At 48.4% G+C, this 26,789-nt stretch overlaps 1 protein-coding gene across 1 annotated transcript in view; it reads left to right on the top strand.

The window, feature by feature from the left end:
- The window catches only part of LOC149337567 (ATP-binding cassette sub-family C member 3-like), a 162,192-nt gene that overhangs the window by 58,064 nt on the left and 77,339 nt on the right, over positions 1–26,789 (top strand). Inside the window, exons 8-14 of the mRNA XM_089553465.1 lie at positions 2,923–3,085; positions 3,225–3,482; positions 6,468–6,671; positions 15,513–15,659; positions 18,216–18,312; positions 19,410–19,612; positions 20,714–20,890. Of these exons, the coding sequence (XP_089409591.1) occupies positions 2,923–3,085; positions 3,225–3,482; positions 6,468–6,671; positions 15,513–15,659; positions 18,216–18,312; positions 19,410–19,612; positions 20,714–20,890 (1,249 nt within the window). The remainder of the gene's footprint in view (positions 1–2,922; positions 3,086–3,224; positions 3,483–6,467; positions 6,672–15,512; positions 15,660–18,215; positions 18,313–19,409; positions 19,613–20,713; positions 20,891–26,789) is intronic.

Here is a 26,789-nt window from a genome sequence, read left to right as displayed (position 1 = left end):
AGGATGAAAAAGAAACCTGTTTGGAGTCCAGCAGACGACTGTTTCGGGTACTGTTTCCGTTTGCGCTCTACCGCTGGTCACCCAAGGATGCTGTTCCTGTGGCCCTTGCTGGGACGAGGTTGAGCCATGCAGTAGCAGCTGTACCCGCTGCTAAAGCAGAACGCGAAACACAACTCGGTTCTGACTGTATTGCCTCAAGCCCCGGAGCACTTCTCAGCATTTGCTGTCCATTTTGCAAGATATATGTCAACCAACTCGCCCAATATGCAGTACTGTTGAATTTGCTGTCCACCTGCCACACTTGTGGGAAAGCAACCCATTGCTTTGGTTTCACAAGACCGAGTCTCAAGAAGAACCGAAGGACGAAGCCTCTGCTGACGACCACATCGTGCCGTTGCTTGACCTGAAATGAGAGTTGCCGAGCTGCTGCTGGGCAAGGCATCAGGTCGTTGGAGCTGAGAACATTGTATTTTTTATCTTGAGTGGCCTAAGCAGACGGAGTCGTGTTTGAAAATGTGGGTTTTTGCACGAAAAATGGCCACGGTATTCATGCTGCTGTGTTTGCGCAAGCCATAGAAGTGAAAAACGTCACAGTGACAAGTGCTACGATGGTTAAGGCCCGCTTTGTCAAGTCGATGCTACGAGTCCATGCAGAGGGTTTAGTGAAGAGGGCGAGCTCAAAACAGCTAGAAAACGGAGGACGAATACTTGTGGCGGCAAGTGTTCAAGTATAACCCGCTCGATATTAGACAAACAGCATGGACAGATTTTCCACAATTCAAGTATTTGAGAAAACTGCTTCTCATTCAAGTCTCCTAAAGAAAAGAGGAGTGCTAAAGGCCTTTGTCAGGCGTTTTCATACAAGATGAAACTGCAGACAGCGAAACTAAAAAAATCGAACCACTGAATTCTCAAGGCGAAGTCCCAAATGCAAACTTTCAAACGTGAAAATTCACAGATTGATTGTTCAATGTTGCAAGACAGGATTAAGTGATGCCTATGAAGCAGAAGCGACAGGTCTTACCATGCCTCACTGCTTCAAAGCGAAGAAGCTCGAAATGAATGAAGCAGTAGAGCTAGTGGGTTCTTGAATGTGCTATGATGTGCATGAAGAGACCACGCCTTTCGAGCACATCAGAAAAAAAAAAGATTATGACTCTGCCTTTTTGCACTTGTTTGCGTCGCTACCTTAACTGACACGAGTGGATTGGGTTCTAGCGAGAAAGTGTTTGTAGCTGTTCAAGAAAAATAAAACCAATGGAGCCTTTTTATCGTAATGATGGTCTCCTCATCGATGAGATGAAACTGTGGGAGCACATAACATTTACACCTGACGGCAGCGTTGAAGGCTTCGTCGATCTTGGGAAGCTGACCCCAGATAATGAGAACACTTATGTGATCATGACCTGATTGTCATGTTTCAACCTTCCTGTGGGAGGCGGCATCAAATTCTTGGTGTGTTTGCCTTTGATAGCAATGCCAAGTCATATATCCTATGCCAGATAATTCTGGAGAGAGTAATAATGAGCGAGAGTGGAGGATTACACATAGGTTTTGTCTGTTGCGACGGTGGTGGTGGTGGTGAAAACATTTATTAAATCATAGAGAGAGGTGTTGGAGGTCGTGACTTGAAGGGTCACGCCCTTACAACCACTAGGTGGGATGCCTAGTCAGGCACACCATTGGCGTTTGCCGCAGCCCGGGCGCGCTGCGTTAAGGCCCTTTGGGCCTCGAGGGTGCAGCAACCGGACAGGGTCCCCTCCCAGTCCTCTCGGGTGTGGTTTGGGATAGGGGGTAGGGATGGGTTCTGCTGGCAGGCCCACACCATGTGGTACGGAGCATCTTCGAACAGGAGTATGTGGCGTTCATTCGAATTATGTGAAAGAAAAGAAAGAGTGCGAGACGAGCACGCTAAGCACTTGATCATGTCAGCTCGATGTTTTGGAATGAACAAAGGCGCGTCTTGCGAATACGGTGTCTTCGTTCACTCCCATCTTCCTCCCTTCCCGTTACGGCAAGGATCAGGTGTCCACCGAGATATTCGAAACCGATACATTTTTTTTCCTCAAAAACCAATTTACCGACGAGCAAGGCGTAGAGCGGAACGGGCGATGACGTCCAGTGGACTCCCAGGCCGCGTTGCAAGACGCTGTCGCGTTCCGCTCTTAGAGGCGAAGCTTAACGTCGTAACTACACATCAATGACACAAGCAGCAACACCGTGCTTAAGGCTTTCGCCTCACCGCACTTTAGGTCAACAGAGTGCCCCCGGAATTTTTAATTTACCTGGTCATACTACAAAGGTTAATTAGCTAATTGGTTAATTAAGCAATTAACTTTTTATCTCAGTACCACTTAATTAGACCATCACTATACGATCCCTTTAATTGGATGCATGGCTACCAGCCAAAGTAAAATTGGCCCCGTTTGAAATTCGCGCACGGTGACGCCACGACCATTTAGACCACTTGAAACAAGGTCAGCGTAGCTACGGCAGCCGCCTTTGGTTTCGTTTTGGCGGTTGAAATGTTGCTTTCGCAACAAAATAATGGGAACCCGAAGTAAAAGCGGGAGGTTAACCGGGACGAGAAACCGCTCTGTTACCCTGTACTGCGGAGGGTAGGAGATGACATAAGGGTAAAGGAGAAAGGGTAGCTCACGAGAAAATGAACTTAGTGAACAACTAGCACATGGCAAAGTCATTCCCCATCATGCAGTCCAGACGCCGTCAGGAAACGAAGTGTGCCTGGCAAGTTTTCACTGACGACCGCCGCGGCCACTGAAGGCTGAATGGTTGGCGAATGTGCGGGATCGGAAGTTCTTGTCTTTTTATTTTTTCCTTCGTTCGTTCACAGCTATCCAAAACAGGAACAGAAGTTTTCAACTTTCTTTGGTTTAATTGCCATGATCTTTTCATTTGCAGGTTGCTGATAAATAGCACAAACAAAACGGAAATGACGACCGCCGTGCTGCTTTTTTCTGCTACAACTACCTTTGAGTTTCTGGTCACGTGCTACCAGATGGACCTGTTGACAATCTTTGCATGCAGAGTACGCTCCATGCTTCAGGGGCTTCTCTTCACAAAGGTTAGTAACGATCGGTCATCTCTCGTTTTACTGGGCGCAATGGTGAGGGGACATGCCACTTCGGCTTAAGGTTGCCTCTGGCGAAGTTCATCTGTGGGTTCTCTTGGGGTTGACAGCGCCACGATGTGTTGTGGTCCAGGTGACGACGATGTCTGCGCAGAGCAAAGCGCGGTACCCGGCAGGTCACGTGGCTTCGATGATCAGCGTGGATTCCTGGATAATATGCAGCTTTTTCTTCGTGTTTCCCGTGCCACTTTTCGGAGCACTGTTTCTCCCACTGCTCTACTGGATGCTGGCTGCACGCACCGGCGTCGGACCGGCGCTGTGCTGTGCCGCATGGAATCTTTTGGTTCTATTTTTGCCAATCTTCGCCTCCTTGCTTCAGAAGCGTAACTGGGTAAGTGTGGCGGTTCGCGCTGGTAGAGGAGAACTCAGAAGTGGGTCGTCAATTACGAGCACAGAGGGGAAGATGCCTTCAGTTTTGTTTTTCTTCTCTCACCCTCATTCTTACAGCCCTGTGCCTCTCTCACTTTCATTTCGTAAATTTCGTTCGCCCTCTTTACTTCAGCTGTTACTGTCAGTTGCTTCGGCATTCATGTTACTTTTCAAACTGCCGAACTTCTCCAGTATTACCAATTAATATACATATAAAAAGCCTTAAACACCCTTTGTCGTCGTATTTCGAACGGATTATGGGCAGCCTTTATAGAATTTTGGAAGTGTATACAGGCAGGAATCAGGCCAAATGCTACCATTTTACCATGATCGTGCGATGTGTGGTCTTCTAAAACGGCAATTTGAATACATATGCAGTAGAATAATACGTTACGTCCTCTTATACGTCCCCGCACAAAATTGCTCTGAGCGCCAGAGTGCAGCGAAGGCATGGAGGTAGAGCCTCCGCCACGCGTACAAGAGGACCGCGGTTCGAATCCCAGTGCCACGCAATTCTCTACAAAAAAAAATTTTCTTGATTGAATTGCACAGCTCGTGGACAGAGCCGACAACGCACTCCCTCACCAGAAAAGCATTTGGAAGCCCTAGTTTAGTCATTATCATCATCGTTGTCAGCCTGACTACGCCTACTGCACAACAAAGGCCTCTCCCATGTCTCTCCAATTAATCCTGTCCTTCGCAAGCTGCGGCCACCGTATCGCCGCAAACTTCTTAATCTCATCTGCCCACCTAACTTTCTGCCGCCCCCTGCTACGCTTGCCTTCTCTTGGAATCTACTCCGTTACCCTAAAGGACCAGCGGTTATCTTGCCTTCGCATTACATGCCCTGCCCAAGCCCATTTTTCTCGTGATTTCGACTAGGATGTCGTTCACCCGCGTTTGTTCCACAACCTCTTATATGATTACACGATTAACCCTCGGCCCTTAGTTCCCCGCAGCTGCGGGGCAACTGACATAGGCGGTGGTCAGACCTGTGACACAGTCAAGAGAGCTAAAATCTTGCTGCTCCGGACAGGACACCGTAGGGAACTGAACATGACGACGTTTGACGCTAGAACTTAATGCCGTGAATCTGGTCTAGCACGGCTGTTCTAGGGACCAGCGGGCATAAAATAGAAGGTCATAGAGCTTAGTGAGGTCACGACGATAGATGAGACGTATACAGTACTAAGGGGCGGGCACGTACGATGCTATCTTGGATTAGCCGACAGACAAGAACAAGGTGGGGATTCCTCATCGATCAGGATGAAGCTGGAAACATAAAAATTCTTTGGTGTTAACGAAAGAGTGGCAGCTATCCTAACTAAGCTTAATAAGAAGTACAAAATGAAGGTGGTACAAACATACGCGCTTACATCCAGCCATGTCGACCAGGTCGTTAAAAGCTTCTACGAAGACGTGGAATCGACAGTGAGCAAAGTAAAACACTGCACACTGTACTGATGGTAGGTTTTGAATGCCAAGGTAGGCAAGAAGCAATAATGTATGGGTGGGGGCTTGTTGGTGATCAATAGTAAGCGTAAAGCGCGGCAAACCCAGGGACGTAAGAAAGACGGCGGACAAGCGCAACAAGCAGGTTGGGGATCAGGGGATAGGCGATTACGGTAAAGGCTCTATCTAGTGTCCATGCCAGATTATGAGACATTGCTCAGCCCTCCATTACACCGTGTGTAACGACCGACATTGTAGTATGAGGGCATCAAACCTCACATATACCATACCATACCATACCATACCATACCATACCATACCATACCATACCATACCATACCATACCATACCATACCACTCCACACCACACCACACCACACCACACCACACCACACCACACCACACCACACCACACCACACCACACCACACCATACCATACCATACCATACCATACCATACCATACCATACCATACCATACCATACCATACCATACCATACCACACCACACCACACCACACCACACCACACCACACAATACCATACCATACCATACCATACCATGCCATACCATACCATACCATACCATACCATACCATACCATACCATACCATACCATACCATACCATACCATACCATACCATACCATACCATACCATACCATACCATGCCATACCGTGACTAAAAATTCGCGCATACGATCAACTGATGCTAACCTGCGAGGAAGGCGGTGAACAGTAATGTGCTCATATTTGTGGTGTTCGGAGTTCATGCACAATATAACCGGCGGCGTTCACTTGAGAGCTTAGCTGTACTACGAAAAACCCCGGCAGTGCTGCGCACCATACACTAGGTGCGTGTTTATGTCAATCGTTAGCCGACACCGCCTTGATTACCTTGGCTTTACTTATCCACATGCCTTCGTGCCCTACACACATGCGTAGGTATTTGTTCATTAGTGGAAAAATGGGCCTAATTGGTGTTTCGTGATTGGTGAAACGCTATGTGTCGTGTCTTCGTTTGGTTTCTGTCCGTGAAAAGTTAACCTGTTTCACGAATGATGTGCTCACCCTCGCGCATTTTGGTACTGTTTGTCTTCTCAGAAGAGAGTTCCTCCGGAATGGATTTTGTTGCTTTTCTGAAAGGAACCAGGCTCGCTGTAGCGAGTTGTGAGAAGCTTATTTTGCCAAATGATGATCTAGTTTATAAGTGCTATCCTGAGCTGTGTCGAGAATTCATGAAAAGCTTTCTGGATTTAGATCGATGTGGTTCGCTAGCAAATTTGCATCCCAAGGCAGATGCTTTAAGGAAAGGCTCATACAGTACCGGTTGGTAATGTTCTTCAGGACAGTTTTTCAAGCGAACGTTCTGCTGCAGGCAGAAAGACATAGATGTTTACTTGCATTTGTCAACGAATAAATATCCAAAGAACTCAAACAACACATTCGGGAAAAAAGCCCGAATGTTGTAAACAAGAGACTGTTCAAATTCTACAGAAGCACGCAGTACGGGCTCGAGATGAACGTCTGAAAGCCACCACCGATCTCCTGTCAACGATTCGTGTGGTCAAGATGTACGCCTGGGAAGACGCCCTGCGGAAGAATGTCTTGCGCTACAGAGATGAGGAGCTCAAGTGGCTTGTTCGTGCAAACATGCTGGACGCCATCATGGACTGCATCTACTCGTCTACAAGCTCAGTGGTTTGTTTCAACCATGCATGCTCTGTTTTACATCTTTTTTCCTGCACGCTGGAAGAAAAACTGTTCACTTTAATTTTTATTTATTTTATTTATTTATCAATACTGCAATCCCCTCTGGGGATTTTAGCAGGGTGGGATACAATAAATACATAATGAAAACAATAACACAGACAAAGCATATAATACAAATTAGATCCATGGAGCGTATAAACAGTTAAAGACAACACGTTTCTAAACAATACCTAAAACAAATGCCGACAGTGATGATTTTGAAATTTGATCATTGGTTAGTAGATTCCATTCAGTTACTGTTCGGGGAAAGAAAGAATACTTAAAACAGTTATTATGGGTGCTAAAGGCGGTTATTGTGCGACTGTGTCTCTGCCTTGTAGAATACCCAGATGAAAAACTAACTATTCCCGTGAGGTCGGTTTTATAATGACCGTTAATAAGTTGAAAGAGGAATTTTAGTCGTGATACACGGTTTCTTTGCGTTAATGGTGGCAGGTTTGCTTTCATTAGTAGTTCGGTTACTGATGTACGTCCAGAGCTATTATATATGAAGCGAACTGCTTTTCTTTGCACCATTTCCATCTTGGTGATGTTAGTCTTGGTGAAAGGGTCCCAAATTACACATGCATAGTCTAGTATCGGCAGAATTACACTTTTGTATGCGAGCAGACGGACAGAAGGGGTGGAAAGTCTCAAAGCCCTCCTCAAGAAGAATAATTTGCGGTTAGCATTAGCTACTACATATTCAAGGTGCTTAGTCCAAGTGAGATCATTAGTGATCCAGAGTCCTAGATACTTGTAGTGTGTTACTTCGGAGAGAAATATGTCGTTAGTAGCATATGGATATTTAAGCTTGTGCTTTAATATCCATACCATAGGAATAGGAAGGTGACGGGCACGTTAAGCACACATGTGAATGAAGTGAACACTGACTGGAATGTATGAAAAAGATGTAGGATGCTATATCTTGAACGTGGCATTGATAAGAGGAGTCAAAGTGCCGTAAATCACATAGACGATCTAACTAGCTAGGAGAAAAAAACACCAACTATCACTCGCAGCCCCTGGGATTCATATTCACGACCTTCGGTGGTCACGCGCAGGGTTCCTCCAATTCAGCAGAAGCGGTAGCTGTCTCGCCTTCTACTTTGCAAGGCATGTATCTCAGGTGCAGCCCAACAATAAGAGCACTCAATAGTGCCACACTTTTGCTTAGTAGCATATGTGGTGTGCCTTATTGCACTCAAAGTTTCACGCAGAACTAAGTCCAACAGAAAGGCCTGCAGCTATGCGAGAACCATAATGTACTATTTGTGGCAGCGAGTTTTAGATAGAGCAGAGCACTCAAAAGGCGCAGGTCGCTGGTTTAGATCCCAGCAGCGACATTTTTTTTTCCTTTTTTTCAAGATCGGTGAGCTTGTTGTCCGACTGCGGCATTATCTGCCCCTATAAGCAGCACGACCTAAAAAAGGGCATTGGACTGTGCTTTTCTTAGCATTAATAACAGTTAGTTTCAATTGTATATGCAGCCATTAGAAGACAGTTAACGTGTCTTTTTGAGCTACATGTTGTCACTTTTGTCCATATGTTTTTCTCTGTCGAAGACTGGCTGCCAACTGTAAGAACGCTATGAGGCTACCATTTGCGTTTCTATTCTTACTATATTTATCAATCTACTGAAAGCAATAAACATAACATTATATTTAATGTGTGTTTGTGGGGGGGTGGGGGGTGGGGGGAGAACAGTTTTAACATAAAGGTACAAAATAACAGCAGGTAAAAATAATCAACAGTAAAGTGTTCAGCGCGGCTGGAATATCACGAATATGAGGCAGAGATTATCTGCACACTGGGTATACTTCGTAGTTAGGAAACCTTTTTCATTCATTTGGTATTTTGTGAAAAATGTCATTTTCACTGTTGTCTGCCCTGCATTTGGTTTATTTTCCTCTCAGTGAGTGGTTACTTCACGCTGGTCTGTAGTCCGGTTGAAAGAAATATTTCTGACGGTGAGGGAGAGAGAGAGAACTTTATCGTCAGTACGAGGTTGGTGATCATCGTAATTCTTCAGCCGCTCCAAGTGGCCGGCAGTTTAAGTCTGCCGGCGACCTCCTGCGCTCTTGCCGAGGCCCTGGACTGAACATCCGGGTCCGGGCTGGCGAGAACAGCTTCTCATTTTTCAAACGTGGGAGGTGTGACTAGATCTGCCAGAGGCATACCCTCCGTGCAGTCCCAGATTTTGTGGTCTATGGTGTCAGGCTTGCCGCACAGCTGACGGTACGGATTTACCAAATCGGGAAAGATATTGGAATACGTCCACGGGTTTGGCTGCGACAGCGTTTGCAGCCGCCTCCACATGGTAGCCTGTTCGCGGCTTAGCGGAACGTGCGGAGGAGGCAGGCTCGCTGTAAGCTGTATGTAATAGGTGGTTATAGCCTGATATGTAATTAGTGTCTCACCCTTTGGGATATCAGGGTCTGAGACCCCGTCACCGGCTCGGATGACAAAACTTCGAGCAAACTGGTGAGTGGCCTCGTTCCCTGGAACACCCGCGTGGACTGGGGCCCACACCAGATCCAATTACTTCCTGTAATTTAGCATCGTACGAAGAATTTTATATGCAGTGGCGTAGTCGTGCTGGTGCCTTCCTGAAACATCTTTAGTGCTATTGCAGCCTCTTCGGCGTCTTCTACTCGGTCTGTGACCACTGTAGCCGCTACCCTGCGGTAGATGCTCACCGTGCTCACGGCGAAAGCGTCTTTGCCTGTAATGTTGTAATGTACCCCATCAACATACATGGCACTATCAACCACTAGATACTTTTTGCTTAGCGTCTTGGCCCTGGCCGTCCTCCGGTTTTCGTGACGGTCCGCTTGCATGTTCTTCGGGATAGGTTTGACTTAATGTATTCGCGCACCTTTGTCGATAACATTACCTGTTCACGCCCTCTATGCGTAAGCTTTTCAAAATGTAGAGCCCCGTATCTGTCTGCATGAGCCGCTGCTCCGTAAGCTGCTGCTATGTAAGTTGTGCCTCAGTGAGGTCTTCCAGGGCTTTATGAACCCCAAGCGACAGATGTCCCGCGGTGTACGTGTTTCTGGGGAGGCTGAGAGCTGCCTTGTTCGCCTGCCTTATCAGGCAGTTCAGCTTTTCCCTCTCTGCTCTCTTATGATCAAGGTAAGGGGTAGCGTACATGAGCCGACTGACGACCAAAGCCTGGTCGAGCCGACATGTGTCGCGCTCTCTCATGCCTTTTCGCCGAGTCGCCACGCGCTTAATGAGACGCATGGTCTGCTGGCCCGAGGTCTTCAACCTGTCCAGCGTTACTCTGTTTCATCTGTTGGACTATATAAGCATTCCAAGGACCCGTATCGCTTCTAGTTGAGGAATTTAGCTTCCGTTATTTGTCAATTGCATTCAGTTTGGCCTTCGTTTTGCAGGCCCTTCCGTTATTACGGATTACCAGCATTTCCGACTTTTGTAGGGAGCATTCCAGTCCTGCCCAACGGGCGTGGGCGTCTACGACGTCCGCCGCCTCTTGTAGGGCCGTCTCGATGTGCCCGTTCGATTCGTGATTTATCTAAATCGTGACGTCCTCAGCATATACGGTATTTCTAATACCCGCTGTGCCGTCAAGCTTCCTAGGGAGTGTGAGCAGCGTGGTGTTGAATTAAAAAGGGATAACTCCGACCCCTGCGGGGTACCCTTACTTTTCAGTGGAATGTTTTCAGACTTCAGTTCCCCTACAGTTAGCTGCGCTGTCTTGTTAGACAAAAAAATCTCTTATGTACTCTTAGTGTGCCGCCATACGTTGAAATTTGAGAGGTTTGCGAGTATTGCCTCGTGCGAAACGTTATCAAACGCTTTCTTCTAATTCAAACCCAGGATGGCTCGCGTACCATGACCGTTCCCCGTGTCTACGATATACCGAGAGAGTTGTAGGATTACGTCCTGCGTGGACAGGTGAAGCCAAGATCCGATCATCTCGTGCGGCACAAGGTGACAGATCTCTACATAGTCCTGCAAACGCGTGAGAAACACGTGCTCCCTGAGCTTACCCAGGCAAGACGCGAGGGAGATAGGTCTAAGGTTCTCGATGTTCAGCTTCTTGCCGGGTTTCGGTATGAAAGTGACTCTTGCATGTTTCCATGCCGGCAGCAGGCTCTCTCCTTTCCAGCACTCGTTCATGTAGTCTGTTAGGACCTGGACTGAGTCGTCATCCAGATTTCTGATGATTTTGTTAGTTACTCCATCCATAGTCCATCCATAGTTGCATAGTCTCCCCATTGCAGCAATCACTTTTGTGGCCATGATGTCCACGTCTAGTGCCTCATTCTCCTCCCCAGTATACACCGCAACTGCGTTCTCACCCCTGTCTTGTTTAGGTATTCAGTCGTTCAGTAGTTCTTCACTCGTGTCATTGTACTGATGTACTATCTGGTTCGGGCACGTCCGGGCCGCGGACTTAGTCTGAGTCGGTCTAGTAGGTGCCGCAGCGAAACCACGATTTCCTAATTCCTGGTTGCCCGTTTATTCCGTCACATATCTGCCACCATTGTAGCCTGTTGAGCTCATCGGCATGGCCTTCAATCTCTCTTTCCAGCCTGTAAATACGGAGTCTCAGCCTCCTATTGTGCTTTCTCGACTTCCACCTGCCCAATAGGGACGCATGCGCTTCCCACATGTGCATGAGCCGTTTGTCTGCCTCAGCGCACTCAGCGTTTCGCTTGAGATCGCTTACACAGGCTTCCAGATCGGTTATGCCACCACCGGCCCGCGTCTCTCTGAGAGTGCGGAATCTATCCCAATTAGTAACTTTAACCAGGGTCGGTCTGCGTTTGTATTGCATCATGTCGAAGGTAAAAGAGACCACACAGTGGTCGCTGCCTAAAGGCACGCCTGCATTGAGCCACTCAGCCCTCTGAACGTTCCTCGTCAACGTGAGGTCGGGGCTCGTATCTTTACTAGCCCTATTGCCTATACAGGTTTGTTGTTGTGGGCTGTTTAAAATGGTTAAGCACAGGTCTTGATTTCCTACAGCTTTGCGGCCTTCGGGTCGTCTTTATGATGTCCCCACGCCTGATGTCGCTTGTTAAAGTTCCCAGAGATGACAACCGGCGTCCTACCCGCACGTCTGAAGAGGTCCAGGACGCCCGAGTTCCTGTCTTTAGGGGAGCTGGATGCGTTAAGGATGAATACGTTTGGTTGCGTTTTTTTTCTGAGAACCACTTCTACTAGCGTGTAATCCGCTTTGGCGTCTTCTATCTCGTGCTGGATCGCTGTAATATTCCGGTAAACTAGGATGACGGTGAGTAGATCCAGCTCCTCCGCCACGCCAAACTGACGTTATGCCTTATAGTTGAGTAGAGAAACTAGCCCCCTATTTTCTCGCAGTGCAATAATAGGGCTTCACCACGACGCTTTGCACGTGCAGGTGCAGGTGTCTCTTCTTTTTTCCGAACCCCCTGCAGTTCCACTGCCACACCCTAATTTGTTGTGGGCGTTTGTTGTTGCGCGCCATCTTGAATGTCTAGTTTCTGACATATGAGCTGCGGGAGCTCATCGAATCTTTCATTCATGTACACAACTAAGCGCTCGATTTTGTTCTGCAGTCCGATGATCCTAACCTCCAGCCGATTTTCGAGGGTGTTTATCCTAGCGTCTTGAGCATCCATGCTCTCCTTCAGCTGCGTTAAGAGTTCTGACCTAGCCTTCAAAGTGGACCTGCCCTCTTCCGAGAGAGCCTGCCTCCTCTTCGGCTCGTTCTGCCCAATCTCCTCATGTTTATCGGGAGGGGCCTGCCTTTTGAGTGTGTTAACCGTTTCGGTGTCCATCGCGTTTTTATTCTGAGGTCCACCCGCAGAATCACCCTGTGTTCCTATCGCGGGCGTTGCGGTGTTAATCGCGTTTGGAGCCAGTACTGGCGCGTCTGCCACCGCTTTTGTGCCGGATTTTTGTTTTGACTTGTTGCGTTCCTTAATCTCGGACTGCAGATCTAATATGGAATTAGGCAACTCCCTCACCTGCTTACGAAGATTGGTTTGGTTTGGTTTATTGGGACTTAACGTCCCAAAGTGACCCAGGCTATCAGGGACGCCGTAGTGAAGGGCTCCGGAAATTTCGACCACCTGGGGTTCCTTAACGTGCACTGACATCGCACAGTACACGGGCCTCCAGAAGCTTCTGTTTGCTCGTCCGGTTTCCACCCGACCGACTTGCGTCCGACGGATGGGTTTTTCTCCCAGCTGGAACTCCTCAGAGGTTGCGGCCTTTTGACGAGGACCGCCCACGATTATCAGTCAGAACCCAGAAGGAGGATGAACGACTCCTGTAGCCGTTCTCCGGCTGGTGCTTGTCCCGAGGTCTGGACCTGTCTTGCTCTTCCGCTCGACCATCCGTCCCTTGATTCACATCGGTGTCAACGCAACTCCCATACTTGCGCTTGATGAAGCGGTACTTGCAGTTTCTGCTACCGGTGTGGTGGCCCCCGGTGCATACGATGCACTTGGAGTTGCATGTAGGCTGCGCCCCTTCCGGCGGGGATGGATGCTCCCCGCCACAACGGCGACACAGGTTTCTGCGAGGCAACGGTCACACATCTGTCCAATGCGTCACCTTCCGGCAGTTATAACATGAGCAAGGTGTGTTGCTGGGCGAGTTGGTTGGGGTACATCTTGAGAAAAAAAGCGCTTGCAGACAAAGGACCAGCACGAGAAGGAGTTGCGTGTCCTTCTCGTTCTGGTCGATCCTTTGTCTGCAAGTGCTGTTTTTCTCAAGAAGTTATAACATGCCTCGACACGGTCATGAAAAGGAAAGAGTCGGAGGTCACAAACCAGGTATGGAATTCACTTCGGCAGCTACGTCCATGCTGTCGCGACTATCATGTGTCTTGAACCAGCCGGCGTCCGCCGACCACGTTGAGTTTTTGGTTTCGCTTCCGGAACTCGGTGTAAATCTCCTCGTCCGTTTCGTAACTGTAGGCATTGAAGACGATTCCTCGCCTTGAGTCGTCTGGCGGTGGAACATACGCGTTCATCTCGTACTGTTCTTTTCCGACGCTGAGCATCTTCAGCGCTGCACGCGTCTTGTCCGGCGAGCTTACGGTAAAGGTGTTGTTTTCCGGGTGAATCCGCAGGTGCCGTTTTCTGCCGCCACCGGTCCCGGAATCTTTTTTTGCGGTGCCAACTGCGTGCTGCAGTTGAGCCACGCCAAGTCCGTGAGCTTGACTGGGCAGCGGGGACGAAACACGATCTTATACTCACCACCCCGCAGTCGTGGAATGGGTACCTTTCTCGTCTTGGGCAGTGGACGGGGCTTTGTTTTGCTTGCTGTGCAGGTTGTCGTGTCCTTCTTAATTGTTGCGCCAGCACCCTGGTCGCTGGTGGGGAGCAAGGCGGCGGCAATGGCGTCCCTCCCGCGTCTCCTGCGGCGCCTTGATTAATGATCTTCGGCTTGTGTCCGAATTGCTTTTGCAGGGAAAGAGTTTTCCAACTCCCGTCGTGGAGTTCGCCTTCAATTGCGGTGGTTCCTTCGACCGCATATGGGGCTGCGGGCCCGGAGCACCATATGCGGCCGGCCTGGCGATGAATAACGATCTGGGAATGAAAAGATGGTTCAAGGTACCGAGAAAACGGGTTATCGCAGCGGTGATGAGAGCGACCTTTCCTAAATGGTCTGGTATTATTGTTGTTCCAACTTAGAAAACAAGCATTCTTAAATGATTAATGCCACTTTCAAGGATTCAAACTTATCTATCTATGATAAATGACATAGCAATATTGGCCCTACAAGGCCACACAGTTTTAGTAGTGGCGGTTTATTATGCCTTGACATGGGATGAAAGAATAAAAATAAAACTGGCTATGCTGTTATCCACGGGTGCGAAATACAAGTGAAGCATTTTATAGCATTTTTGAAAAAAACTATATCATGCTTCCTGCCCTGCCGCGGTGGCTCAGTGGTTACGGCGCTCGGCTGCTGACCCGAAAGACGCGGGTTCAATCGCGGCTGCGGTGGCTGAATTTCGATGGAGGCGAAATTCTAGAGGCCCATGTACTGTGCGATGTCAGTGCACGCTAAAGAACCCCAGATGGTCGGAATTTCCGGAGCCCTTCACTACGGCGTCCCTCATAGCCTGATTCGCTTTGGGACGTTAAACCCCAATAAACCAAACAATAAACCATATATCATGCTTCCTTTTACTAATAAAGGATGAGAACAAATCAAACCAAGTTGTAAGCTGCAATAATCTAACTGATTGAGTCAGCTGCCTAGTTACATAAATGTTAGTAATTAAAAAAAAAGATTCCTTGTATTTTAGCGTCCAAGGTGAAGCAACTGGTTCGTAACAGTGCCGGTTCAGTGCGAAATACGATGGCGTGGGTATGCACGCCCGTCTGCGACCTCGAGACATTTGTTTATATGCGACGAAAGTATCTGTTGAATGATAACAAACTCAGTGTCATTTAAGCGGACGGCGAACATCACATTAGAATATATGCTTCCTATGGCTGGGATGGTTTGTAAAGACGCTGTCCAAGATTATATAACGTCCAAAATTTTCAATGTCTGTATAGGAACCGCTGTGCTCAATAGGACTGTTTTATTTCTATTTGTGTACCCCAAAGGCTTTTATGGACATTACAGTGGGCGAACGGGGGGGGGGGGGGGGGTGAGGGGGGGGAGAATGGTGACTGGGTAACGCAAGTTCGAGAAGCAAGAGAAGCTAGATGGTTTCGTATATTCACTGGTTCATGTCATAAGAATGAAAATATCAGGAAAAGAAGAACGAAAATTTTCAGGCTAACAGTATTGTTGCACCTTTCGCAGCTCATGATCATCATGTTCTCAACTCTTTCGCTGCTGGAACCCGGCATCATACTGACGCCAGTGCTGTCGTTCTCGTGCGTGTCGCTGCTCTACATGACTGACCTACCCATGAACAGCAGTGCGATTGCGCTCAGGTTATTCAGCCAGGTAAGCTGCATTTCCAGAAAGACGGATCGACAGTAAAGGGGAGCGTTGCTCCATATCACAGCGCCAGTTTTTAATACTTGATGGTGCCAAAATATTGTCACGGCTGCTAAGCTGCCAAACAACAGCATTATGGGGTAACCAATGCACACGAGGGCTACCAATCATTATTTTCATTATGCGGCGGCGTGTGTGTAAGCTGTTTTTGTGCCGAGGGCTCATGGCTGATACACCTTCTGATTGTCGACCACCTGGTTTATTTCGCCGTAATTTTTTTTTGTCGCAGGCACTAGGAAAAGATTGTAGCGATAATATTTTCGTCCCTGTCAAGTGTGACGATAACAGCGCAGAAAATGACCTTGGAAAATTTGGCATTCGGATTTAGTAACTAGAAATGTCTATTGGCAGCAAGCGTAAAAACTTGGGCCCCTACCGGCAACTTATGTGGAACCGCAATTTCATGAAGTAATGAAAATAATGATAAAGCTCTAGAAATAAATATTGACTAGAAGTAGTATCCGAAGGCAATATCAGCCCGTCGCAAGGGGCAAACAAAAAATGACAGACTCAACGGCAATAATTGAATCTTCAATAGCCTTATGCCTTTTACTTTCTGCTCATTACCCTTATTCTTTAGAGCTCATGAAACGAAAGCAGTGCCGTACAAGATGCTATGCTATGCCATTGCAATATACACTGCAGCTCAGCATTCACGGCACTCGAGAGCGGCGCTGTGCAACAACACCAAAAATAGAAAAACGAAGTGGCCACCGCGGTGGCTCAGCGGTTATGGTGCTCGGCTGCTGACCCGAAAGACGCGGGTTCCATTCCGGCCGCGGCGGTGGAATTTCGATGGAGGCGAAATTCTAGAGGCCCGTGTACTGTGCGATGTCAGTGCACGTTAAAGAACCCCAAGTGGTCGAAATTTCCAGAGCTTTTCACTACGGCGTCTCTCATAGCCTGAGTTGCTTTAGGAGGTTAAACCCCATAAATCAACCAATCAGAAAAACGAAGTCTGCCGACTGCTGACAGTTTCCAAAGAAAGTTTTTCCTTGCGAGTGGAACCACATGCACCTAAAAGCACGTGAAAACAATCACTTTCTCTTAAGGTCACCAGTCGAAATTATTTTTCTTTCATTCTCGGAATAACACTCAAGGGCGTCACTCTTGAGTATAGCGCGCTGCGGAGCGAGCCATAGATCGAAAACGACAGGTGTTGGGTTATACATAGGATCATTATGAGCATGCGACTCGACACGTACAAAGAAACATTGCAGTTTCGTCACCCACGGGAATCAGCGATTACGGAGTGTCTGCATCTTCCTCTTGCTGCTTCACGCCTCCGTTATTTCGCTCATTCGTGGGCAGTAGCGAGGATGGCAGCTTCGGCGCGTGGCTATAAGTAGTCTCGATCCCGACTCGGCTTCTTTTGTCGTGCGTTCCCTTGGGGAATACTTCGGCAATTATTAGGCGCTTAATCATTCGCACTGCAGCCCCCTTGTTAAGCATTCCAACCGAATGTTCGAAAGCACCGAAGTTTGGTGCAGTTGGTATTGATCAATCTTGAAAACGTAGCAGCACGAAAAAACGAAGACAAAACAGACACAGGTACAGGTACAGGCAGCATATGTCCTGTCGTACCTGTGTCTATTTTCTCCCCGTTTTTTCGTGTTGCTACGTTTTCAAGATAGATCAACCGAATGTGGCACGTGAATAACGCAGCGCGGGGCGTGGCTTGAAGATTGCGACTGTAACGAGCCTCGCGAGGAAGCTGGAAAGTACAAAAGATGGCTAAAGGGTGGAACACGAAAATGAGGCATCTGAAAGTCTTAGATGCAAGCACACAGAGTTGAGGAGGGAAATATGATGAGCATCATGGCAGTAAAAGCAGGAGGGAGTTACTGCTCATTAGCACCCAGCCGAGCGTAGTCATACGGATACAAGAGAAAGCTATACAGTTTCCACAGAAACTTCATATTTGAAGGTGAGCTCCTACTGCTGGCGCAGGGATTGAATCTAGTTCACCTACCTGGGGCAGTCGCTATACCAACGACGCTAACCAGAACGCCCGACAAGAACGAAATGATCAACCCGAAGTGGGAGCGGTGTTAATGCAACGTTCACGGGAATCCCCTAAGCTTCTTCGAAGGCTGCAAATCTTTACTTCGTAGCAGTGAGGCTACGTTCGTGTGATTGCTAATCAGCATTAACTCCCTTATTTCAAATATACTCCACCTTGAGGGATTCCCCTAAACGCAGCACTAACATGAAAACAATCAGCCGAAACAATCGTGATGATAATAAGCACGACTATGGTGTCGAGCAAATGAACATCCCACAGTTAACGAAATAACCAAGCAAAGCCCCACAGGCTACGTCAAATTGAACCGCGGAGCGGAAGGCGACGGTTAAGTAACTTCGGATTCGTTGAGGGACGTTGTGGCTAGCTCACTGCGTTAACTAGTTCACAAAGCTATGTTCTATGAAATCGTGTTTGTGCACCAGCGTAGCGTCGCTTGCTTTCATTCTGACATTATCTTTTCTGTATGTTATTTCCAGGCTTCTCTGGCACTCAGGAGAACCGCAGATTTCTGTACTGCAAGTGAACAACAAGAAAACAAGAATGATTCGAAGAAGCCTGATCCAACAAAGAAAGGTAATACTGAAGAATTGCACGCTAAATGCATGTTGGTTGTTGGCTGCCTTTAGAATATGAGAGAACATGAGTATTTGAGCAAGAACGGGTCAGAGCAGAACCATCATAGAGCGTACAATTGCGTTACGTTTAATTCCACGATGCAGGCAGCAACAAATTGTCGTTGATGTTCTAAATATTGCTTTTTTTTTAAAGCAACGCAGCCAGTTTTGAGGGCAATGTGGGCGTGGCCACTGTCATCGCACACGCTGGAAAATCCACGTACTAGAGAAAACCAAGCGCATCATCGATGTTTCAAGCTGTGTGGCCTGTATTTTTACGATTGTAGTGGTCACCACGTCGGCAGTTTTTTTGCCTGCGCTGCGTGCTTCTGGGGGCTATCAATCATGGCTGACTGAGTACGTGAATCACGAAATGCTTGTCATCGTGTCAGCAAAGAATCAGCCGAGCAAACGATGGAACAATGCAGATCTCGTCTTTGTGCTATTACTAGGAAAAGGAATGTGCGTACCAGAGGTTAAGCCGAGATTTTGAAGCAATGGCACCTGGATCACTTTGCCAGTGCACTACAGGCTGAGTAACTTGCGCAGTATTTCTATATGCAAGAAACATTGCTTTTTGGTTACAGTGGCGCGCATTTGTAATCGGCACTAGGCATTGGAATAAAGGTTAATGAAAGAAGACACCTCTAATCCCGAAAATACTTTTTTAAAAAATCAAAGGCACTGTACCATGGCTGCATGGCTTTTGGTGTTTTTAGCTGGGGGGCACTAAACAAGACGTGCTTTCTGCACATTCTGCCTTGCTGTTTCTTTTTTTTTTCCTTACGAAGTGCAATGTGTCACCTATCCATACAATGTGCAGCCGCGTCCAGTGTGCTACGCGCCACGTGACCAGGAAGCGCTACACTCAAGGCAGCATCGTTCTTATGACTCTTATGGCATTGCTCTTACGGACAGTGTTCTCTATGGGGAGTTCTCGGTTATGAACATGCTCTGACGGGAGGGCGACGCCATTCTTCTCCACTGAAAGACCCCTATAGAACTAGCTGTGACAAGCGTACTGCTTTTTTTTTGTTCTGCGCTTCGTTTTTTCAGGTGCCGTAATAATAAAAAACGGCTGCTTCTCATGGGCTCTGTCTTCCGGTGAAAAATCAGAGGTCCAGCTTACAGACATTAACTTAGAGGTACAACCCAAGTCCCTAGTTGGCATCGTGGGCTTTGTTGGAAGCGGCAAATCATCACTGCTAGCTGCTATGCTGGGAGACATGGAACTTATTGGAGGCCAGGTTAACATCTCGGTGAGTACAGCTAAGCTATCTATTAAGGGAGCAGTTTTTCGGTTTCCCTGTAAACAGCGAAGGGGAAAACTCGACATCTTATGGTGGTAGTATTTTGCAGATGTTTGCAGGTTGCAGTCAGGATGAAATTTTGAAAATATATGTTTTTAAACTCAACAAATAGAAATTGTGTACACTCGTACAAAGATTCTGAAAGATGATTCTCAATGCACCATAAAAACTAAGATAAACAGCAGTCTCATTATGATGACGCTGCTTAGCTTTTCTCCTCAGAAAATCAGACGATTCCTGCCCGCTGTTTTTCAAACGCATTCGTTTGAGGACTCTTGAAGACACCGGAAAGCACGTCCCGATAAGGGATATGTAAAAAGAACTTTGGACGGAAAGGTAGGGTCGGTTACTAGTTCGCAACGCTGTGATTTGCATGATCGATTAGGTAGTAATCCGTGCTTGTTCTCGAGAGATTTCTGCTTGAATGCTCCTTAATGCGAGATAAGCAATGTTCTAGTAGATTGCAGCAGGCAGAAGTAAGCGAAATGTGTCTGCAGTTGTTTGGATCAGCGTAGCTGTATGCAATTCAACGTAGGGATTATGCATGCTAGTTTCGAATCGTTCGGGAGGAATTCGGTATCCAGAGAATGTTGGAATATGAGTACATGCAAAGCCGATGATTCGTGGTGTACTAATTTGACGCTGATTCTGATGCATCCCGGCGCTTCTTCCAGCGTGTGAATTGCGCGGTCATTACAGTTATTTTTTGTAATAGCAAAAGGGGCGAGCATAGAACTGATGGTCTGTGAGGAAGAGTTATTAAAGATTTAAACGACTTAAAGTAAACACTTATTAAAGTGTTCAGCGTACTCACCTAACGGCAAGGGTGGCACAACATCTTACGATACGTTTTCGATGCCAGCTTGGCGGGCAGAACTAAAGAAAGGAATGCATGGGCAAATTTTCTGCTTCCTCGTCTTTCTACTAATGTTCACCTACCAATATAGAAGTACATCAAGTAGTTCGAATTCAAATCCTTGAGCGCGTGATGGTAATAAGACTTGAAAGTGTACGAAAGAGTTTTCTGTTTTTTTTTTGTTTTTTTTTCAGGGACGTATAGCTTTCGCCCCGCAGCTTCCAATTGTGCACAACATGACGATAAGAGACAACATCCTTTACGGCAAACCGATGGAGCCTGCTTTCTACGAGCTGGTTATTCGTAGTTGCCAACTCGTGGACGATATCAACAAGCTGAAGAGTGGAGATTTGACTGAAGTTGGAGAAAAGGTGGGATTCCTGTTTTTTGAAAACGCATGACAGCTTTTCAGTGCAATTTTGTTAAGCATTTCGAGACAATTTTATCCCTTATAAGTAAGCTACCAAGTCTTTTATAGGCACCGTGCGCCGCCAGGCGCCTCCACCGGGTGGATGGATGGATGGATGGATGGATGGATGGATGGATGGATGGATGGATGGATGGATAGGAGCGCCCCTTTTGAAACGGGGTGGTAGCAGTTGCCACCATGCTCAGCTTTTCTTTTTTATTTTTTTGTTCACTGTGTTGGCAATTCTCATTAAGAATCGCCATCATCTTTACCTACGGTTTCCTACAATTCTAACCTTATGTCACATCTCTGCTTTTCAGCCACCAATACTCCAATCACTTTTTGCTAATTTTCACTGCAGATTTATTTACATGACCATTGTTATCTCTAAACCCTAGGACCTCAGGAAGAGTGACTGCGCCTGCATCGACATCCGGATGGATACCATCACATTTGATTATGAGGTGTTCAATTGTTTCCACAGATCTACCACACACTGCACATGTGTCATCTTCTTCGTTAAATTTCTTTTTGTAGCTTCGCGTTCTAAGACACCCTGACCTAGCTTCAAAAAGTAGGGCACTGCCTCTTGAGTTATCACAGAAAAATTCTTTCCTGATCTGCCTTTTCCAGTATCGATATAGTTCTACACTATGTTTCTTTTCCATTGAATTCATTCAATTTTTAACTTGCGCGTTTTTAACCTGTCGTTTAATGCTCTTTCTTTCTCCGTCCTCATGACCTGCATACTTACTGGTTAGTTTTATAGTTCTTTTCCTCCGCTGTGAGTCAACGCTCTTTCTGTACAAATATTTAAATACCTTAGCTGCCCACCTGTTAACGTCCAATTTCCTCAGGCGTTCTTCATATAGTATTTTACTCTTAGCTTCCAGTGCTTCGAACGATGCCCAGCCCATATCCCCTTGTACTGCCTCGTTTGTGGTTTGGCCGTGGGCGCCTAGAGCTAATCTAATAACCGGCGGCGCTACGTTCAGCGCCGCCAACGGCCAGTTTGGCGTCCCGAGCGACATGGCTTCGTGCCGTAGCAGACGATTTTTCGTGACTACATGGCAACACGTTCGCGCCGCTTCCAGTCTGCCTTGCGGCTGGCAAGTTTTATTTTCGAGGAAAGAACTTGGCTAAAGGCATCAAGCTTTTTGAATCCTGTCAGTGCCCGTTGTGCAAGAAGTTTTGATCAAAGAGAGGCGTGAAGTGCTAGCACTTCACGAAAGATCTTGACGAATATTCGTTTGTTCGATTAGGAAAGTTTTAACGGCTCCACTTTCTTACACAGCTGCCACCGACGAGGCAGGCACCTGGTCGAATCAGTATGCAGCTGCATGTCAGGTTTTACAGCAAGATGAAAAGATGCAAGCTTTTTGGAGCGGAGCTACATGCTGTAAAAAACTAGTCACCCTCAAGCATGGGGAATGCCGAGCTGCAGAAAAGTGTACCCAAAATCTTAAACGTGTCAGATCAGACAAACTAGAAGGTATTAAAAACCCATATGAAATCCCCTTCTCGGGAACAGTGATAATCTTTTACATTTCATGGCCGCCGAGGTGGGTCAGTGGTTATGGTGCTCGGCTGCTGACCCGAAAGACGCGGGTTCGATCCCGGCCGCGGCGGCAGAATTTCTTTGGAGGAGAAATTCTAGAGGCCCGTGTACTGTGCGATGTCAGCGCACGTTAAAGAACCCCAGGTGGTCGAAATTTCCGGAGCCCTTCACTACGGCGTCTCTCATAGCCTGAGTCGCTTTGGGACGTTAAACCCCATAAACCAAACCAAACCTTTTACATTTCATGGGTTTGAGTTTCATTTATGTGATGGCATCCTACATTGCGTGCTAAGACAAAAAGCAAACACCGATTTTTGTAAGATATTGATGCGGGTAGACGACGACGACGAAGAGCGATGGCACGAGTGCGAAGAGTAGAAGACGACAACGAAGTTCGGACTGTGTTCTCGGTGCCGCTCGCAGCTGTTCTTGTCTATTTGTAAATATCTGTAAATATATTCTTTTCCGCAACATATTTGGTGGAGGTGCGGATTTCCCCTACGTCTACCGACGACGGAGCTCCGCAGCGGCCGCCAGTTGCCTTCACTCATCATGACCCACGACGCCGCCCAGCAAACCTCAGCCCCGGCCATGACATCACTCGTTCTTTCTCCCCCTCGTGACCCTCGGACATTTTCTGGTACCGACAACACTGACGTCGACGACTGGATCAACATGTACGAGCGAGTGAGTACCTACAACCGCTGGGATCCGACCCTTATGCTCGCAAATGTAATATTCTATCTAAAAGACACCGCCCGGGTCTGGTATGAGGCACACGAAGACCATCTGACCAGCTGGGACGTGTGCAAAGAGAAACTCCGCGAATTGTTTGGACGGCCGCTCGGCCGAACGCTTGCCGCTAAGAAGGACCTCGCCTCCCGAGCTCAAACATCTACGGAGTCCTATGTGTCGTACATTCAAGATGTGCTGGCCCTCTGTCACAAAGTTGACGCCAACATGCCCGAGTCTGACAAAGTCGGCCACGTGTTGAAGGGAATCGCCGACGATGCCTTCAACTTGCTCGTATACAAGAGCTGCACTACAGTCGACGGAATTATTAAGGAATGTCGACGCTTCGAGGAAGCCAAAAGCAGGCGTATTAACCAGCCGTACACACGCCTCCCCAACACGGCTGCGACTTCTTCATGTGAAGACCTGCGACACCGGGCAACTCCAGCGCCCCCAGAAAATGTGACCCGCATCATCCGACGCGAGCTCGAAGCTATGTCCCCTGCCCCCAGCATCTACATGATGGCGACACCCGCTTACCTACCATCTCTCTGGTACAAGCTGTCGTCCGCCAAGAGCTTGCCAACCTTGGTTTCCAGCCCGTCAGCCCTGTACGGTCTTCACCACCACCCGAAATCACTGCGATTGCTCCTGGACGACCTTCGTACTTCACTCCACGTCGCCGAAACCCTAACGACTGGCGGACAACCAACGACAGGCCCATTTGTTTCCATTGCCACCGCATTGGCCACATCTCCCGCCACTGTCGAAATTATTGGTCCCGTCGCAGCACATACCGTCCTCTCAGCTCCCACCGCGACGACGAACAGCCCAGCCACTACACGCCCCCTACAGCCCAGCACAGTGCTACAGTCGACGGCCAGATTCCCCGCTCCAGCCGCTCCCCGTCCCCCCCGCGTCGCAAGTCTCGTTCGTCCCAACGCCGTCGCTCCTCTCCTGGCCCCTACGGACGCTCGCAAGCGGAAAACTAGACGCTGCAATGTCTGGAGGTGATGCTGGAGTACAGCCCCAGTCCCAAAATCCTCGATTAGCCCTTCGCGCACACCATAATTTGCTCGCTATTCATGTCGATGGAGTGCCTGTGAGAGCTCTGATCGATACAGCGCGCACGTATCCGTCATGAGTTCAGCCCTACGACGCCACCTCCGAAAAGTACTGACCCCTGCACCCAAAGCCGTTCTCCGCGTTGCCGACGGCGGAACTGCTCATGTTGTTGGACTATGCACAGCCCGTGTGACCATATCCGGCCGCCATACATCCGTTCTGTTCTCTGTTCTGGACCAGTGCCCTCATGAAGTCATTCTTGGCCTCGACTTCCTGTCTGAGCATTCAGCCCTCATTGACTGCGCCACTAATGTTGTTCAGCTTGACCTTCCTCTTTCTGCTGAGTCGCCGTCCCCAGTTATACACCTTCTTTGTGCTGTCGACTTTGTCCGTCTACCGCCTCAAGCCGCCACTTACATTTCTTTCTCATCTGTTCCCCCTGTACCTGATGGTCACTACGTAGTCACTCCGGAACTTGACGTCGCCCTGACGCGCAGCATTGCGCTTCCACACATTGTATTTACAATGTCGGCCAACCGAGCGTGCCTTCCGGTCATCCATCCAACCGCTCCCGCAAGGCATCTCTCTCGCCACGCTGTGCCCTGCTGCCGAATGTGTGATATCAGTGGTGGACAGCTGCTTACCTTCCACTCAGCAATGCCGGTTGCCTGCGGCCCCATCAACAGCGCACCCAACGGACGACTACGCCGACATGATCGCTTCTGACCTACCGCCGATGCAAGCTCGCGATCTTAGGTGCCTCTTATCATCTTTCCGCGACATCTTCGACTTTGATAGCCGTGTTTTGGCTCGGACCTCTGTGGTGACGCATCACATAAACACCGGTGATTCCGCTCCTCTCCGCAGACGTCCGTACCGAGTGTCCAGCGCCGAACGCACCGTGATAAATCAAGAGGTGGACAAGATGCTCGAAAAAGACATCATCGAGCCCTCGTCAAGTCCTTGGGCTTCACCAGTCGTCCTGGTGAAAAAGAAGGATGGCAGCTGGCGCTTCTGCGTTGATTATTGGCACCTCAACCGCATCACAAAAAAAGACGTATATCCACTCCCAAGGATCGATGATGCCTTAGATTGCCTCCACGGCGCCAAATATTTCTCTTCAATTGATCTTCGATCGGGGTACTGGCAAATTGCCGTTGATGAAAAGGACCGCGAGAAGACCGCCTTCGTGACGCCTGATGGCTTATACCAGTTTAAAGTCATGCCGTTCGGCCTCTGTAACGCCCCGGCTACCTTCGAACGAATGATGGACTCCCTTCTTCGTGGCTTTAAATGGTCCACCTGCCTCTGTTACCTAGACGATGTTGTGGTTTTCTCGCCTACTTTTGCCACGCACCTCGAGCGCCTCTCTAATATTCTGACAGTGTTTCGTAACGCCGGACTTCAGCTGAACTCATCGAAATGCAAGTTCGGTCGTCGCCAACTCACTATTCTCGGACACCTCGTTGACGCTTCTGGTGTACGCCCAGATCCCATCAAAATTCAAGCTGTGAAGGACTTTCCTCTTCCAAGGTCGTCGAAAGATGTGCGCAGCTTTGTCGGCTTGTGCTCATATTTTCGCCGTTTTATCAAAGATTTCGCCGGCATCGCTCGTCCCCTCACCGATCTTCTGAAGAACGACACCCCCTTTACCTGGGGCCCTGCTCAAGAGAACTCATTTTCATCTCTCGTCCATTTGCTGACCACTCCGCCCATCTTAGCACATTTTGACCCGTCGTCTCCCACAGAGGTTCGCACCGACGCCTCCGGATATGGCATCGGCGCCGTCCTAGCCCAACGTCAACAGGGTCAAGATCGAGTCATCGCTTATACCAGCCGCCTACTTTCAGCCGCAGAGCAAAATTACACCATTACTGAGCGCGAGTGTCTTGCCCTTGTCTGGGCAGTAGCTAAATTCAGACCCTACCTGTTCGCCCGTTCATTCGCTGTTGTCACTGATCACCACGCTCTCTGTTGGTTGTCTTCACTAAAAGATCCCACCGGTCGCCTTGGTCGCTGGGCATTGCGCCTCCAAGAATACTCATACTCCGTCGTGTACAAGTCAGGGCGCCATCACCAGGACGCTGACTGCTTATCCCGATACCCTGTGGAACCACCTGACCTAGAGGACGCTGAGACCCTGCCCTGCCTCTTAGCTATCTCCGATCTTGCTGATATTGCCAACGAACAGCGTCACGACTCATCTTTACGACCTATTTTTGATGGCATCCGTTCTGCAAACCGATCTCCGTCTCTGAACCTTTATGTGCTCCAGAACGGCATTTTGTATCGCCGAAACCTACGCTCCGATGGCCCTCCGCTCCTGCTCGTGATACCCCAATGTCTACGCTCTTCTGTCCTTGCAGAACTGCACGATCTGCCGACAGCCGGTCACCTTGGCGTGTCCCGCACGTACGCTCGGGTGCAGCATCGCTTCTTTTGGCCTGGTCTCTATCGTTCCGTCAAGCGTTACGTGGCCGCTTGCGACCTGTGTCAACGTCGGAAA

This window comes from Amblyomma mixtum, chromosome 7 (assembly GCF_055824585.1).
Source record: "Amblyomma mixtum isolate Tamu chromosome 7, ASM5582458v1, whole genome shotgun sequence".
Taxonomy (NCBI): Eukaryota; Metazoa; Arthropoda; class Arachnida; order Ixodida; family Ixodidae; genus Amblyomma; species Amblyomma mixtum.
The sequence above is the reverse complement of the archived record's forward strand: the minus strand, read 5'-3'. Positions and strand labels throughout refer to the sequence as shown.